The 19,254-nt window shown below is 38.5% G+C and overlaps 1 protein-coding gene across 7 annotated transcripts in view; it reads right to left on the bottom strand.

Annotated features, from left to right (window-relative positions):
• Positions 1-1,244: 1,244 nt before the first annotated feature.
• Positions 1,245-19,254, bottom strand: part of NXPE3 (neurexophilin and PC-esterase domain family member 3) — a 43,133-nt gene continuing 25,123 nt past the window's right edge. For all 7 annotated transcript variants that reach the window (XM_081076838.1, XM_081076837.1, XM_081076836.1 and 4 more), the window contains 3 exons: positions 18,233-18,306; positions 7,011-7,217; positions 1,245-4,685 (listed from right to left, as the gene is read on the bottom strand). In XM_081076838.1, the coding sequence (XP_080932964.1) occupies positions 4,135-4,685; positions 7,011-7,217; positions 18,233-18,306 (832 nt within the window). In that variant the 3' untranslated portion in view covers positions 1,245-4,134. The remainder of the gene's footprint in view (positions 4,686-7,010; positions 7,218-18,232; positions 18,307-19,254) is intronic.

Here is a 19,254-nt window from a genome sequence, read left to right as displayed (position 1 = left end):
GTAACATGAAGATCACTATTTTCATGGGGTGGGTGGTAGATGGGGTGAATTTAAAGAGAATGAACCACTCTGCACAATACTAAAAGGATTTCTCCGGTGACATTTGGTTTCACTGTGGCTTCTTTTCCTTCCGGGACACTTATTACTGTAATCTGTGTACTGCTTCCCTACACACACACACACAGTATTACAATCCAGATTTATAATTAGACAAGAAATGTCTCGTCCTCCAGTAGGAATGGGTATCTAGAACTAAACACAAGCAGGTCCTTAAAACTTTAAAACAACACAAGAGCCTTCTTAAAAAGAAACCTAACTTCCTCTCATTTAATACAGGATATTAAAAAGCAAAATATAATACTTAAGTTCACCCTTTTTAAAAAAAGTTAAAATGTAAGAGCACTTCCAAGAGACAGGTTAGACAAGTTGATGAGGTGCATTTTGTGCCTTTCTACCTTCTGTATCCTATAAACTTCTGCCCTCAACAACCCTCATATCTTCCACCCCCTGCCCCACTGCCCCAGGATTCCTAAGATGCCCCTAGCACTCAGGGACTGTGGTCTCACTTTCAAAGAGAAAGAAGCACCTTGGAGATCTCATTTTTGTACACTGAGGAGTAGGCATTCTAAGTGCACTGTAACACAAGAGAATAAATACACTTCAAGTGGCATTTCTGGCATATGTGACTAGCTAATATTAAAAGGCTGAATTTACCCAGACCCAGAAAGATAATGTTGAGAAGTTTGGACGGAGCGGTCTTGTTTTTGTTGTTTCTCTTGGATGTTTATTTCCCTGTACCACAGCTATTTCCTTTAATAGAGTCCTGAAACAGACTCACCTCTGGCATGTAACACATTGGGTGTGTAAAGGCTTACCATGTATATTCTTGTCAAGCAGCTGGATGTATCAATCTGAAACTTAATATCTGAAGCCAGAAAGTGTCAGGCAATTGGTATTTAATAAAATGATGGTTGTTCAGAATGGTAAAATGGATCATACTGAAACACCAAAGGTCTGTTTTGTATTTTTTAAAGAAAAATTACTCTTAATAGGATGACTTCTATAAAATATAATTTGACTTATATAAAATATGGAAGGACCTCATTATGGATTCTCCCTTTCACAAGTAGCATCAAATCAATCATTTGAGTTCTAGACTATGAGGAGATCCATTAAATGAAATGAATGCTGTCCAATTCCAAAATAAAAATCCATATTTTAACCCAATGAAATTGTATATAAGCCACTGTTTTAATATTTTATTATAAATCTATATGTACAACTATAACGGCCAACTTATGTAAATAATGGTAACATCATTAGTGGAACTCTGAGGCTAATTAAGTTGTAAATTATAATTACGTTTATAATTAAGTTGTAAAGACTATTTAACACAGAAAAACATTTGTATGTTAAAAAGACCACAGATACAAATTACATATTCTGTGATTACAGCTATGTGGTTTAAAAAACCTGGAAGAAAATATACCAAAATGGTAATGGTGTTTGCATTCAGATGATAGAATTCTGGATTCTATCCATAGGTTTTCTTCTAGATTTTACAGTTTTTAAAAATTATGATGAAAAGTCATGGGGATGTAAACTACAGCATGGGGAATATAGTCAATAATATTGTAATAACTATGTATGGTGTCAGACGGGTACAGCTAGATTTAACGGGTGATCACTTCATGAGTTATATAAATGTCTAATCACTATGTAGTTTCAGGTGAAACTAATATTAATATTGTATGTCAACTGTAACTGAAAAATTAAAAAATTATTTTTAAAATTATGATGCCCTTTATAATGGAAAATATATATTTAAAACATATTTTAAATGTGGGGGAAAATATGTATTTAAAACATATTTTAAATGTGGGGGAGAATCATGATGCCCTTTATAATGGAAAATATGTATTTAAAACAAACTACGCTATTTGGCTGGCATGCTAATGTGGTACTGGCCTAAAATAAGCTTTTCAGAAAAAATTAAAATATTGTATCTAATCGTTCTAAAAAGGATTTAGATAGTATTTCAAATTCTACACTATACATTTTTTTAAAACTTCCATACTGGAGTAGAAAAGCAAATTACAAGAGGGACAGGAGTGATTGAGAATACTTCAAGAAACTGTGTCATCAAATGCTTAGGATCTTATGTCACTAAATCAAAAAATAACAGAAACTGGACAAGATCACAAGAAACCATTTGCACAAACAAGTAGCATCTCTCCAAAGCCCTGGAGAGGCAGTGTCCTCTCTCTTCTTGAAATTCTCCTGGGAAGATAATGACTCAGCCTTCTCCATCAATCCTTGGGAAAACGCTCAAAACTTTTTTTCAGGAAAAAGAATACTTCTTTTTACAAAAGTCCAACAAGTTGTAGTTGAAAAGAGCTATGGACTCTCATTTACCTTAGTTCAAATTCAAACTCAAGTTCCTCATCTATAAAATGAAGCTATTATCATCTACACTATTATGATCAGAATTCATTGTTATGGACAAAGCCCCTGAAATAATAGACAAAAAAAATATTATTTCCTTAGTTCTATCTTCCCTCTTCCCTTAGTGTTTCTCAAAGTGTAGCATACCACCACTGCATCAGAATCACTGGGCACTTGTCACAAAGGTTGATTCCACAATTCCCAGGAGGTACAGCCCCAATTCTGCATTTTTATCAAGTATTCCAAGTGATCCTTAGACATTCTAAAGCTTAAAGACCATTAAAATTAAGCTATCTTAATATATTTAACTACTTTGGTCCTGTTCAGACTCAGAAAATAATTAAAAATCTTCTTAAGGTATCTGTCTTTCTCAGTCACAGGAGGTGGAGCATAGCAAAGGAAGATAGTCAGTAGTATTGTAACAGTTGTATAAGATGTCAGAGGGGTAGTAGCTTGGGGGCGGAGGGTATCACTTTGTGAGGGGTGTAAATGTCTAACTATTATGTTGCTTTGTACACCTGAAACTAATAAAGTCAATCAATCAATCAATCTTCTTTCCCAATCGATATATATTTTGTAAACTTGAAGGTGGCCCTCATGGCTAGGAAAGGAAGATCTTACACTCTCTATTTTAAGTTAAAATACAAATTACTTGACCCACTATTCTAAGAGTGTGTACCTTATGTCCAAATCAAGAAATACCTGTTACAGATTTCAATATCTAACTTTAATTTCTAATTAGATTTTAATTTCTAATTTTGGTAGGAATTCAAAATAACAACCAAAAAAGAAATACGTGAAATAGATGGAAATAATTTCCACAACTTTATAATAAATAGCATTTTTTACATAACAATCAATTCTTAAAACCCTCAAACTTCAGAACACAAAAATAAATTTCCATTTACAGATTTCACCCTTCTAGTTTCAAAAGTGTTTATTTTAAAATAAGTATTCATCATGTAAAATTTAGCTGAATCAAGAAACAACCACCCAATGCAAATAGCAACTGAACATGGAGATTGTATACATACTGCTTTGCATATCTACCTTTTGCTTCTTTTCTAGATAAAAGCAGAACACTGCAAATATTCTCACTAGAAATTGTGACCAAGGTCACTGGTCTTTCTAGGTAATTCACAAAAAGTGGATCATCAAGAGAAACTCCTGAAACATGGCAGGCTTCAGTGCGTTACAGGAGCCATGGACAATATATGCCTCCCTAGTTCACCCCGCTGCATATGGACCAACTGTGCTATTTGTGCAGACAGTGCTCAATTTCCTTTGCCACATAAGCTACAGACACTCCACTGCTAGCCAAACTCGTCCCTTCCATTTAGGTCGGATCATTTTTCACACTTTTTAGTACAGTAATCTCCTCTCCCAGGAGAAGCTAGTTAAAACACACTCATTAGCATCTTTGGTTACAAGGGCAATACAGTGTGTGGATGCTGTTAATAATTGTTCTCCCATGGCCAAGTCAAGATCAGAGAATATTCTATAGGTAATCTATAATGTAATCTGCATTTTCTATGCTCCTTACAAATCTTTATATAAAGTCCAGCTCTTCTTGAATTTTTTTTACATGTCAATGGGAGCCGTCTCTCCACTGGGCCACCCGTAATCTCTGTAATGCAGGTGATGGAGAAAGTCGCTGAAAGTGATTCCTCCAGTCCCCTCCAGGGCAGGCTAGGTCTCCAAGGGGCACACAAAGGACAAGAACATGTCTAGTTGGTTCTTCACAATAACTTCATCTGGATGTAGCTTGTGGGGTAGATAATGGGCCAGAGTCATCTCCCAGGCATCAACGAGATAGACTCCAATCCCTGAGAACATCCTCCGAAGGATGGAGTCCAGCTGAAAGTTGTACCAGTCACTGTTGAAAAGGCTCACCTCCGGCCCCAGCTCTTGGGCGTTCGCTGTCCGGATAACTATCACGGTCTTAGGGCTTCGATCCAGGAGCTGGACCACTGCTCGCCGGATGTTCCTGAGCCGCCGGATATACACCTCCAAGGGGAAGGTGCTGAAGTGAGACCACACAGCTATGGCTACCACCGTGTTCTTCCCTCCCACGATGCCATTCAGCTCATTCGCCACATAATGGAGCTCACTGCTAAAGACGGTGGTGAAGCGGATAGGAGGGCCGTGGCAGCGGTATTTGAGCAGGATGTTGTGCTTCTGGTCCACCGCAAGGAAGGGACCCACATTCTTGGGACTGCCCAAGTTAAACTCCACTAAATCTGAAACAAGGAAAACCCAAATTCATAGAAATGTTCTAACCAAGCAAATACACTTTCTTTATTCTTTACTTAGTGGCTTCAAAAAACAGGTTTTAAAATGAAAGTACAAGAAACAGGTACAACACAAATGTAAAGGCAATGCCTAGGTCACTGCACCTTGGCCTCCCTCACCTCATGGTCTTGAGTCTAACAGTTATTATTTAAATCACTCCATAAACATGACATTACAAGTAATAACATCAGTGATAGATTCTACACCTATGTCCATACCTCAGAAATAAAATAACCTGTTTACCACTATTAAGTCAAGAAATCTTCCTGTTTGCCCTGATGGTTGAAAATCTAAAAAAACAACGTGGCATTTACACGTTATTGCTCTAATAAATATTCTTTCTTCCAGGACAAAGGCAGTAACTTCTGCTTTTTTATGAACACATAATAGTCACTAAATACCTCTTTTTGCTATAAGGGAAAGAAATGAGCGACTCTGTTTCTTCTGACTTTCAGTTTCACCCAATGGATGGAAAATCATGTTAATATCTTAGAGAACTTCCATCTCTGTCATAAGAATAACAAAGATAGCAGCACAGTTAGAATTCTCTTCTTCCCCCCACTTTATCTGCTGTGTTTCAAAGTCCAGCTTCTCTGAGATCTTCTGAAGATACCAGGAATCACTGATTCCTTGTTACTCATAAAAAAAAAAAAACTTTGTATAATTCATCATTTAATATATGCCCCATGAGGAGAGGCCTGTCTCATATCCCTAAATATTCCTGTAAGTGCCTTACAGAAAACAGACTAATTTTGGCAACCCAATTCAGATAACATTCTCTAAGCACCTACTCAGTGCCAGCTACTACAGTGCTATAAGTCAGCAGTGCTCAGATGGAGAATTTAGTCCTTGCCCCCAAGGCGTTTCCAGTCACTTCTAAAGAAGTAACATCAAACTATATGTCCTATATTTCTCTTGAGGGTTAACGTAAAGGTTTGTTTTTTTCCCCATGCAGTCCCAGGCTCCTCTTCTAGATGTGCCTATCTAATTCATTACTATAATACTTACCATTTAGCCCCACTTAATTGAATAAAAGCTCAACCTACTACTCTTTCTTTTGATTAAGATCAAGTACAGACACAAAGCTTTATCAGGTAAAAATCTCTACGAAGGGTATGGTGGAAAATGATCAAGACAACGTGATCACTGCTATGAAAGGAAATACCAAGCTACGTCATTAGAACTTAAGAATCAAGCAACTCCTGGAGGGCCCTGCCTGGTCGGCATCAAACCATGCTTAGCATCATGCCATACAAATTATTTCCTTTCTCTTGATTTATAATTTATGCTTTACCGACTAGAACTCAGCTATGTCTATTTCAATAAAAAACAAGCAAAACAAAAACTGGAATTAACTTTTCACTTTTTGAGGTCACGTCTACTTCTCTCTTCCTAACACTTAAGTGTGAAAGTTGATATAATAAATAAAAGAGAAAAAAGAAAAACATCACAAACAACAACTCACAAGAAACCATGGGAATTTGCTTTATAAAAATCCCTGCCCATAAACCGCCCTTAAAAACAGCTCCCACAGAATCATTTATCGGCTCTCTAAATTGCAAGCAGAGTTGTTAGTCCTCTAGTCCTCTTGCCTGGGATCCATCCTTCCTCACCCCTTCCAGGAAGAGGGAAAGGCCCATTGTGAATGAGGGATGGTCTTCCACTGAGTGGGGTTTATTCTGAGTCTAGAGAGTAGCCCTGGAGCCCAGCAGTGAAACCAGGAAGCTAAGACTGCTGGGACTTACCCAGACTCCCTCAGTCGGAGCAGCTCCATCTCTGAGTCACCCAATGGAATGCCCAATGGATGACATCAGGACGGCTTTCCTGCATGGACACGTTAAAATAGACTAGCCAGTTGGGCTGCTTCCTTCCTTCAGCTTGGATTTGGACTGAAGAGAACTAAGAGAGAAACAACTGGAAATGTCCACCTCTAGAATATTAGAAGTGATGTGATATTGTCCAGCTGCCTCGTCTCACATGGAGAAATGAAGCCCCTTTGAGAAGCAAATGATTTGTCCAAGGTCACATAGCTAATCAGTGGGATGAACTTCATACAATAAGAAACCAGTGCTTCCATCAATACATCAAAACCCCACCATTGAGCAAAAACTATCACACATCTCTCCAGGGTTAAGAAACCTCTTTAGTCCTACAGAGAAATAACTGTTTTTTCACTTGATGCCTTTCTTCAGGCACCTGAGTGAGTCTGCTTATTTCAAAGATGATTCCGTGCATGTGGGAAAGAGTTCTGAAACAAAACGCAAAGCACCAACCTGGGACAAATGTAGTTAGGTATTCAAACCATTGCCTGATGGTTGAGTCACCAAATAAATACACTAGTTTTCTTTGTAAGCATTCTGTAATGTTGTCAGGATCGTTAAACTGGCGCATCTTAAGCTTTCTAGGCCTCCACTGATCTTTGTAATAATACCCAGAAGGAAAAGTTCCTGAGTCTTGAGATAGTTCTAGGTGGTTAGTTTCTGAAAAGAAAAAGGAAAAATATGAGATATTCTGAAATTCTTCTCCAACAAACCACACATGAAAAAAGGTTTCTAGAAACACAATTATTATGCCCCTATAGTGTTAGCCTGATGGCATAAGGGTAACATTTCCTGCTGTCACATCTCAAAGAAATCCCAAACTTCCCCCTTGTTACCAAAGGTTCTCCTTTGCACAAAAATGGGAAGGTCTGAAACGGGTGTAAGTGTGTTGGTGGACAGAAGGGGAAAAAGGGACTTTGAGCATTCCCCCTGATTATGCATGTTTTTAATCAAAGCCAAAAATAAAGGCAGGCAAAAACCAAGGAAACGTGTAAATATAAGCATTGTCCAGTGCTATCCCAGAATAGAAGTTTCTCATCCAAATGCCTGTTAGGCAAGTAACAACTTAAATTCACATTTTACATATACATAGTAACAATCCACTGTTTCTCAGCCCATTAAGAGGAAAGTTTTAACCCATTAATCAACTATTAATTCAGAAAACCACCAATTCAGAGACCAAACTATGACACACAGTCTAAAGAATGATTCCTTACTATACAAAAGGTTCAAAGGTCTTTGTGAACAGTGAATAATATTAAAAATACACCGCCATGTGTATTCATGGTTATAGTCTAGCTACACATGATAACAGTGCCAGGACCCCTTTCAGAGGAAGAATCAACATCCTCTGCCCTAAGAAAATGCCACTATGGAAACAACACACTTTACATGCTTCAAAACAGACAGACAGGGATGCTTAATGTTTCTTACAGGTATACTTTGCACCAGACACCGTTGTGAGCACTTAAACATTATCTCATGTGGTGCTCAGGGTAATCCTTTAAGGTACGTCCTATTATTATCCTTACCTTTCAGCACAGTTAAGCAATATGACCTAGGCCCCAGAGCTGGTAAGCAGCAAAGCCAGGACCTGATCCAAGCAGGTGAGCCCCAAAGCCCATGCTCTTAACCACGATGCTATACTGCCTCTCAGAAACAGATGTTTGTAGATATCAACCATTTTCTTTTTGGCTTTTTTCCTGATGGTATACACTTATTCGTTTCTAACACTTATTCAAATCCACAATCTTCAGAAAACCACCAATTATTTTATATCACTTCCTCACACTCCCCAAGGTTCAAACTTGATCATAATCCAGTGATTCTATAGTCTCACCTGTTAAGCCACAATTCAAAATCCAAACGCTTATGACTCAGAAATTTAAATTTGAGTCCCCTATTTGTGACTATTTTCACCTTAATTTGATTTCTTGATATTGCCCGTATTACTTAGAATTATTTTGGTTTTATTCTCTTTAAGAAAGGTGCCCTTCAACAACAAGGTTGCCGGTTCTACTCCAGCATGGGATGGTGGGCTGTGGGAAGCCACCGCCCTCCCATCACCGCCCCCCTCCCCGCTGTGGGGACAAAGCCCCAAAAAAGCAGTTTCCAGGCTCTCAGCCTCACATAGAAAGGTGCTGGCTCAGGTAGTAAATGGCCATCAACTGTGATTGGATGACCATCAGCTGTGGCTAGTTGGCCGTCAGCTGTAACCAGTGAGCCATTGGCCACTAATATAACTGCTGTGGCTACGCTAGCAGAAGAAATGGGGGCTAGCAAGAAGATGGTGGCTGGCAAGCGCGGACTGCTGTTAGGACGGCGAGTTGCAGATTATGTAGATCCTGCTTCCTGTGTCTCCAGCCCAGCTGCCAGCGAGAATATATTGGTTTGACTCCCTTATCTATGGCTCCATGGGTGTTCCTTTTTGGCCTCACCGTGTCCTGCGTTCTTATGTAGGGAGCGAGAGCTGGGACCCCGCCAGACACCCCGCACGACAAATGGTGCAGCGAGCAGGGTCTCCTGCGTGACACCCCGCCACAACTAGATTGAAAACAGCAACTGGACTTGAAGCTGATAGGTCCTGGGGAAAAACACACTGTTCCCCAATAAAGTCCTAAAAAAAAAAGTGCCTTATTTGACAGATAGTGTATATTTAATCTTTTTTCTTACATATCTGCTAAATTTTTGCTGGTTCAGGGCCTCAGTTGAAAAGTAAACAGCATTTACAAAAGTTTATTTGGCAAATGTGATCATGAAAGAAAAAATAGGTCGGGTAAATATTTTTTGTTACCAGAATTGAGAGGATCAAAACTGCTAATGTGCTGGAGATGTTTGTGAATCATGTGCTGTGGAAGTTTTTGTATCAGAGTTGAGTTCTCATTCAGAACAATTCATTTCAACACAGACATTGATAGAAGGGGTGGCTAGGGGAGCGTGACCAGATACACCTTGGACTGGACTACACCCTGATATCTATCATTTATTTCCTGACCCATTCGTTGCCCTAACATTCTTCAAACTGTGGGATTCTGAATGAAAGATGAAGCATGACAATTGCCACACCTCGGTAGGTACTTAAATATTTATTGGATGGATGAATCAATGAGAATGAAGAGAAAAAGATTAATCAGGCTGCTGGCTAAAGAAGAAATGCCCCTTCACTGTCTTCATTCAATTGTGTATTTGGCTTATTCAAAAACAATTTCTCAACAGGTAGTAAGTGTGGCTTTCCCATTGTTACCACATGTTGCCCAAAGCTCCCTCAATTATATCAGCATGTGGCTGCACAGGCCAGAGAGTTCCAGAGCAGACACAGGGGGCCCAAAGAAAATATTTACTGTGATGGGTATTACAAGTGATTTTGAAGTTACAATTTTTACCAGGGTTAATTCAGTAGAACTGACTATTCTGTGTCAAATACATGCTATAAAGAAAAGTGTGTATCACACGGGAACCAATTACCATTTCTATTCAAATGTTAATTACATTTACTACCAGAGTTAAGTCAAGCAAAGCAAATCAATTACTGAACCTGACATTAATTCTTTCAACCTGTAGCACTAAATAACACAACATATTTTTAAAGTGAAATGCATGTACCTACATTGCCCTCTTATGGTCAGCTGGGACAAAAACATTTCCTATGTAGAATATAGAATATAGAATAGAATTTTAAGCAGTCTGAAGTTGTTTAAAAAGTCAGTGTTTCTTGGAACTCAAAATGCATTTTCATGTAAGATAACTGAGATATAAAAGCCTCTTCAAATAATAATATAACGCGTAATATACTATACATGCGGAATAAAAATAATTTTTAAAAAATGAGTTACTACTCAATTTTATGGTTATCTTGAATGTAGATGGTGAAGAAAGAAGTTTACGCAGAGGTGGTTATAAAGGCAGATATAAATATCTTTATACAAACTCAGAAGAGACAGTTCTGATTATTTGCAAGTAGGTCCCTGCTTCTCTAAAATGTCTTGGTTTGTCGTTAAAGCCCGTGGCTTAAATTTCCCTCCAAAAGGCATCATCCCATGTCATTCATTAGTCATAATGAGGATCATCTGGGCCACAAATGGCACAAAATGAGAGAGAAAAGCAGAGAGAGAAATTTCCCTAGGTTATTCTAGAAACAGCTAGAGAGGGATACACCGAAAATTCAGGGTGGGGGGTATATGTTGGTGCACATGTGCTGACACAATGTCCTTAATTTTATGGCATGGAATTATCCATAGAACAGTAAAAGGCAGGCCAAAGGGAAAGCATAGTTCATGAAGGGAAAGAAAGACAAGAGAGAAGAAACAAAGTCAAACAATTCCTTGACCAGGAAACACGATGAATGCTTGGGTGACATCTCAGAAAGATGAGGAATGAGGATAGGTGTATGTCAAGCTGTTTAGGCACAGCCGGTCACGTTATATAAGGAGAAATACATTCAGAGAATGTTGAAAGGGACCTCAGTCCAAATATATTTTAAAGGTGAAGAAAACCAGTTACTTCGTAACTTGCCAAAGTTTCTCCAAGAGTTGTAGCGACAGGTTGTGGTAGAAGCACTCTTTACAAAGACATACATTATATCACTGATATAGTTGTGGGCGTGTGCTTCCTTCCCCCAAATGGTGTGAGTTAGTTGGATTTTATATGTAAGATAGGGGCCCTTTGATTTTCTAAGTTAATTGGACCTGCACCTTGATTTCATTATCTATAAGTGGGTAAATTTCTAGTTATTTTAAAGGGTTATTGTAAAAATGTAATACTGTAATAGTGTGAAAGTATGTTTTTAATAGTAGAGGGCAGTGATGGAATGCTGGAAATATTCTCTATTTTCTAAACATTCTATATCTTGACCCGGGTGGTAATTTATTAGTTTTCTATTGCTGTGTAACACATCACCACCGATTTAGTGGCTTAAAAATAAGGGGCATTTATTACCCACAGTTCTGTAGGTTGAATCTGGGGCGTGGCACAGACCAGCTCTCTGCTCAGGTCTCAGGTTGAAATCCTGATGTCAGCAGGGCTATGCTCTTTTTTGAAGGCCCTGGAGAAGAATCTGCTTCCAAGCTCATTCAAGTGGGCTAAATTGAGTTCCTCATAGTTATAAGCAACTTTATTTCCTTCACTTTCCTTGTGACTGAGTTTCTCATTTCCTCACTGGTTGTCAGCCAGGGGATGCCCTCAGCTCCTACAAGCTGCCTACAATCCTTGCTACATGTCCTCCTTCATCTTTCAAGCCAGCAACAAGAATCTCCCTCACATGAAATCCTCACGTGGAATCCTTCTCACACTTTCAATTTCTTTCTTTAGGAAGAACCTGGTCCTTGTTCAGGGCCTATCTGATTAGGTCAGACCTACCCAGGATAATTGTTCTTTTTTTAAAGTCGACTTTGTCATATAATGTAACTGAAGGGAAGGGATTAATAAGGGCATGGATCAGTAGGAGTCATCTCAGAATTTGGCCTACCACAGTTACAAAGAGATGTACAAATGTAAAACGCCATTGTACTATATGCTTATGATCTGTATGCTCCATTAGATATATTTCAAAACATAAAGAAAAACAGTAAAGAACTATAAATTTGTTAATAATTACTCTGTTGCCATTAGATCTAGTCCTATCCTAAACTCTCAGTAAGCTTTAAAAAGATACGAGCTCCAGTTTAGCTGTTGATGAAATTAGAAGCGATCAAGGTCCCTAAACCATGAGGCTATGATAGTCTGGGGACCACAGCACAGGTGCTTAGGAAAATTCAGCAATAATTGTGCTACTAGGAAAGCCTGTCAGAAACCAGACACTTGCCCTTGATAAGGTAGTCTAGTCTACATAAAAGCTGTGTTGCTTTTCAGGGATGTAAAGTACAGCATAGGGAGTATAGTTAATAATATTGTAATAATGTATAGTGCCCGGTGGGTACGAGACTTACCAGGGGCTTCGTAAATTATATAAATGTCTAACCACTATACTCTATACCTCGAACTAATATAACATTGCATGTCAACTGTAACTAAAAACATAATAATTAAAAAAATTAAAAATAAAATACTTTTAAAGCTGTGTTGCTTTGCTTTTGACTGGAATTATACCCACACAAGGGGGTGGAACTGGCAATCTCAAGCAATCCACCAGACTCTAAATGTTCACCTTAGAATAAATTTACCTTGTAGGAAAATCATATAACTCATAAATAACACAATTTCATAGGAGATTTTTAAAAATCCTCCAAAATATAGGATTCATAAGTGAAATAATAAAAGTGGAAAGACTATGAACCCTTCTAAGCACAAGATGGGCCTGAAATATCTTGCGGTGTCGGAAAGAAAGTACTCAAAAAACAAAAAACAAAACAAAAAATGATGAGAGCATGTCAATGGGCAAAGAAGCCAAATTGGAAAAGTTCCCAACTGCCAAAACTGGAATAATTTGAACAACAACAACAAAAAGATTGAATTGGATGATAACCTAAAGAATGAAATAAATAATCTTTAGTCCATACTGATAATAAAATATTAGGTTGGCGCAAAAGTAATTACGGTTTAAAAGGTTAAAAATAACTGCAAAAACTGCAATTATTTCTCCTGGGTATCTAACCAAAAAATTTGAAATCATTTATACATAAAGACACATGTGCTCCAATGTTCATTGCAGCTTTGTTTACGGTGGCCAAGACATGGAAACAACCAAAATGTCCTTCAATAGATGAATCGATAAAGAAGTTGTGGTATATATACACAATGGAATACTATTCGGCGTTAAGGAAAGATGATATAGGAACATTTGTGACAACATGGATGGATCTTGAGAGTATAATGCTAAGCGAAATAAGTCAGACAGAAAAAGCAGAGAACCCTATGATTTCACTGATACACATATCAACCAAAAACAAAAGAACAAGACAAACAAATGAGAAACAAAAACTCATAGACAATAGTTTAGTGGTTACCAGAGGGTAAGGGGGTTGGGGGGTGGGAGATGAGGGTAAGGGGGATCAAATATATGGTGACGGAAGGAGAACTGACTCTGGGTGGTGAACACACAATGGGATTTATAGATGATGTAATACAGAATTGTACACCTGAAATTATGTAATTTCATTAACAATTGTCACCCCAATAAATTAAAAAAAAAAACCTGCAATTACTTTTGCACCAACCTAATAAAATGGGGAAAAAAGGGACAATTCTTCCTTACAGAAAAATTCCAATTAACATATGTCTTAAGAATGAGACATACAGCAAATCACTATTAGAACACCACAGAAATAACTGCTGTAGGCAAGATCTACTGATGAATGCTAAAATTAGCAGGTGAAAATTTAAGCAGAAACAGAATGTTTACGTAGTGTCTATTAGTTTCCTGTATCTTCTATAACAAAGTGCCACAAAGATAGTGGCTTAAAACAACATAAATTTATTCTCTTACAGCTCTGGAGGCCAGAAGTTCAAAACCAGTATCCCTGGGCCAAAACAAAGGTGTCAGCAGACCCATGCTCTCTCTGTAGGATTTAGGGAAAAAACTGGTTTCCTTGCCGTTTCTAAAGCTGTATTCTTTAGCTCACGGCCCCTTTCTCCATTTTTAAAGCCAGCAGCACGGCATATCTCTCTGCTTCCATCTTCATGTTGCTGTCTGTCTCTGTATGAAATCTCTGTCTGCCTCCCTCTTAAGAGGACACTTGTGATTGCATTTAAGGCCGACTCAGAGAACCCAGACAATCTCTCATCTCAAAACCCTTAACTTAATCACATATGCAAAGGTTATTTTGCCATGTAAGGTAACATTCACAAATTTGAGGAATTAGGATCTGGGTATCTTGGGAAGATTGGTGCCTACCACAGTCTCAGAGTATCTCCCCAGAATACTGAGTAAATACAGAGATAAAATAAGTTTATAGTGGAGAACCCTGGCAGACATCACTTTAACGAAGCGATCAAGGTTAACATTATTAGAAATGCATATTGACACCATGTACCTACTAAAAGGGCACAACATTTCTTTCCAAAAATGCATAACTTCATTCTAATCACAAGAAAACATTAGACAAACCCAAATTTAGAGACATTCTAAAAAACATCTAACCAATGCTCTTCAAAAGTGTCAAGGTCATGGAAGATTAATGAAAGACTGAGGAATTGTCACAAAAGGAAGACTAAGGAAATATGGTGACTAAATACAATGTGGGGTCCTGCACTGGATTCTGAAACAGAAATAGGATATGAGTGGAGAAACTGATGAAATCCAAATAAATTCTATAGTTTAGTTAATATTGTACTGATGTTAAATTCCTAGTTTTGATAAGTGTTCTGTAATTAAGATGTTAGCATAAAGGGAAGCTGGATGAAGGCTATACGGGAACTCTGTACTATTTCTGCAACTCTTCTTTAAAGTCTAAAATTATCAGAGAACAAAAAGAATTTTTTTAGAGAAGGAAGTAACAAAGGGGAAGGAGGATATGAGTCCTTCGTTTAGGATCTTTGAGTGCCCCCTGCTGGTCACTAGGGTGAACTTCAGAGAAGTTCTGCCAAGCTGGACTTCTTTGATATTATATACAGCAATTGTCCTTTTCTTTCCAGTTATGTACAGTGCCTGCTCCAAGATGGTTTTCTCTAAGCCAGGCTATTCTTCTCCTACTGACTCATGGTTGCTTTCTTCCTCTAAAGCGCCATCAAAAACCTCACTAGTTACTGAATCTGCCTTCTCTCTAAATACAATCATGCATCACAAACCCTCAACCACTTCCTGGATGAAACCCAAGACCTGCCCGGTGCAAGTAAACCATCTAAAGCTCCTCTCATTGACCATCCCACTAAACACCGATAGACATCACAAGGAGGGCAAGCCAGACAACTGGGGCGGTGGGAGAGAAAGCTAGATGTGGTAGTGGGACAGGGCTTCCTGAGGTATCAGACACGAGAAAGTGTGAGGAATGCAGTACTACTGGGGGATACCACGTCTACTAACACCTTGGCCGTGGGGTTGAGGGCCAAGCAGATAAAAGATAAGTAATTTCCATTAATTTTTTTCCATACGAATACCCTCTAAAATTAGTAACTCACTGGGTTCAAGTAAATCAAATACAGCTCTTCTTTAGGAAAAGATTGGGATTTCTTGTGGCATCTGATAATGGAGACCAGAGACACAGACTGGCAGTGCTCTGCCTGCATCTAGGCCATGAATACATTTTATTTAGCCCACACAATACTTTAAAAGTTTTGAATTAGATGTCAATTTTTTGAAATCTGGAGATTTCACATTTAAAATGTAAGATTTCTGGGTTTTCATGGGAAAACAAAATCTATACATCTTGCCGAATTGGGTCTACATTTCTGCATGGCAACAATGCAGAATGAAGTAAGCAAAGGCTGCCCCCGTTAGACGGTACTTGCTCTTTGGTTCCTGCCCCACCACTCACACAAGACATGTACATGGCTACTACCCACCCTGCTGGACCCACGTGTGTTATATACCCAGTCCCTGGGGCATTAGTGTTTGCAACACCTGCTACGTGCGGACTATATATACAAGGGTTGATCAAAAAAACACAGTATTTAAATTAAAAAATTTATTACAGTAAAAGATACATTGCCATAAATCCCCCTCACAATACTCCCCTTCACTTTGAACACTTATCACATCATTCTTTCCACTTTCTGAAGCAGTTCTGGAAGTCCTCTTTCATGAGGACTTGATTTGCGCTGTCATGGCTGCCTGAATCGATTGATGTCCTGAATCGATTCCAAACATTTTCCTTTCATGATCATTGACTTTGAGGAAGAGCCAGAAGTTGCATGGTCCCAGATCCGGTGAATAAAGTGGATAAGGATACACCATAATGTTTTTATTTGACAGAAACTGACATACCAGAAGCAATATGTGACACAGAGCCTTTCCATTGTGATCAATAAACATGGTGAATGCTGCTGCTGCATGCCATCCAATGGAAAGGCAGGGGTCTTCAACACGGGAAGTGGCGCGTCAAACCTTAGTAACAATGTGTGATAAGTTTCAACTTGTTTGGTGCAGTCAGTCGGGTGTGAGCTACGGTTGAGAGAAGGGGTGTCTTAAAGTGTGCCATAAATCATCCTCCATCATGACAAAACTCTGTGTCACACATCATTTCTAGTATACGGCAATTTCTGTCAAATAAGAACATTACGGTGTGTCCTCATCCACCTTATTTACTGAATCTGGCACCGAGTGACTTCTGGCTCTTCCCCAAAGTCAAAATGATTCAGGACATCAAGACAGCCACAACAGCACAATTAAAGACATTCAAGAAAGAGGACTTCCAGAACTGCTTCAGAAAAGTGGAAAGAACGATGAGATAAGTGTGTTTGAAGTGAAAGAGAACATTTTGAGGGGGATTAATGGCAACGTGTCTTTTGCTGTAATAAATTTCTTTTTAAACATTCACCGTATTGTCTGATCACATCTCATATGCTTTCAACAGCTAACACGACCTTGCTTCCATCTGCATTTAGCCAAAAAAGGTCAAGAAGCAATTGCCTGCCATGGGCATGAGCCTCTGTAACAATGTTCATCCTTTCTTTCTAAAAGTCACTATAGCTAATGTTATCTATTCAGCAAAACCATAACACATACATTTACTCTTCTGAATTTCATTCTTTTACTTTTAATAATATCCTATACCAATGAATCAGAACTACCTGAAAGGTTTGTTAAAACACAGATTCCTGGGCCCACTCCCCAGAGTTTTTGATTCAGTAGTCTGAGGACGGACCCGAGAATCTGCAGCTCTAACAAGGACCCTGGTAATGCTGATGCTGTCAGTCCAGACAGCCTTTCACTAACCCAATGTTCTTTTTTTTTTTTTAATTCAGGTTTTTATTTTGTTTGTGTGTTTTTTTAGATTTTATTGGGAAAGGGGAATAGTACTTTATTGGGGAACAGTGTGTATTTCCAGGTCTTTTTCCAAGTCAAGTTGTTGTCCTTTCAGTTTTAGTTGTGGAGGGCTCAGCTCAGCTCCAGGTCCAGTTGCTGTTGTTAGTTGCAGAGGACGCAGCCCACCATCCCTTCCAGGAGTCAAAGAATCAAACTGGCAACCTTGTGGTTGAGAGCCCACTGGCCCATGTGGGAATTGAACCCGCAGCCTTTGGAGTTAGGCGCTCCAACCGCCTGAGCCACTGGGCCAGCCCACTAACCCAGTGTTCTTGATTTAAAAATTTCCATGACAATTTTACACTCATCTCTTAAGTACCTCTAGAGCAGTGATATCCAGAACTTTCTGCAATGATAGACACATTCTTCATAAAATGCTCTCTAGCATGGTAGCCCCTGAACGCTGTGACTGACTGTTGAGCATGTGTGACTAAAGAATTACATTTTTAATATTATTTCATTTTAGTTTATTTAAATAGCCACATGTAGCTAATAGCTACCATAATGGACGGCATAGCTCTGTAGGCTCTTGAGCTAACCAGATCGGGGAGTAGGGGAAGAAGACAACTTTTATATGAGTATAAATAGCAAAACCCAGGCTACGGACATAAGGTCTAATTTAGTTTAATCTAAAAGCTCTTTCAGTATTTTCACTTGTGGCCAGAAGTAACCATGGCCTATTATAGGGGGTAAAAGGGTGTTTTGTAACATCAGTGAAACAACAGGGCCTCAACCCAGTAAGCAAGAAAAAGAACAAATTTTCGAGCTCATTCTTTTTTACCTTTTATTCTCCTGGGTATCACCGTCACCCAATCAGGTCCACTGGAGTTGATCGGCATTTTGATATTGACACCACTTTAAGAGGAATAAAAAGAGTACAAGCTCAGATTCAGGAACATTTATTTTCCAATATATATCTTTATTTGCAAATTTAAAAAAGATATCATTTCACGGAGCCTGATTAAAATGAAATATTCTTAGAGATGTTAATTAATACAATTAATAATAAACAGGTTATATGAATATATAAACTGAATAAGAATTAAATAGGTTCTTAGTTTTTCACTTCTTAGCCCTTAACCCAAACTCCAAAATGACATTCTGGTTTGAATCACTTACTCTCTTTAGACTGAGAGATGACGCACACAGATGAGGACGTCTATTTTGTCACTACCTACTTTTCACACTGCAAGTCTATGTGCTATTAAGTCACATGTCAGATTATTTAGGCCTTGCCCAGAACTGACATGAGTCCTACTAGGCAAGCCTGTCCCCAGATATGTGCTCATGCAATACTGTGTTCATCACTGCTATGACTCTTCAGTGTCTGTTCCCCTTACTAAAACCTATAGATACTCTTCAAAGACATGGATTTTGTCTCCTTCACCTTTTGTCTTCAGTACTTAGCACAGACCTTGGACTAGAGTCCATGCTTGAAAAATATCTGATGGAAGACTACGTTAAAAAGTAGGGGTGAGTGGAGTCCAGGAGAAGAGTACTGAAAATTCAGTGTAACTATTCCAGAAACTGGGTCACAATAATTAGGCCTCTTGCACTTAGACTGAAAATAAATAAACAAACAAAAAGAAATGCTAACTTTCCAAACTCTTGATATGGGAACTTGTAGTCAGGGTTTTTTGTTTCATCAAAAGTCAATTCAAAAGAGATTTGTCCTTAAATGATACTTAAACTTTACTGTTTGCCAGGCACTCCTAGATACCAGGGATACAACAGTAAACAAAATGCAGTGTCTCCTCCTTTATGAACTGACATTATAACGGAGAACAGAGACAAAAAGCAATT

The sequence above is a fragment of the Rhinolophus hipposideros genome (genome assembly GCF_964194185.1).
Source record: "Rhinolophus hipposideros genome assembly, chromosome: 2".
In the NCBI taxonomy this organism is placed as follows: domain Eukaryota; kingdom Metazoa; phylum Chordata; class Mammalia; order Chiroptera; family Rhinolophidae; genus Rhinolophus; species Rhinolophus hipposideros.
Note: the sequence above shows the minus strand (reverse complement) of the source record. Positions and strands in the feature narration are given on the sequence as shown.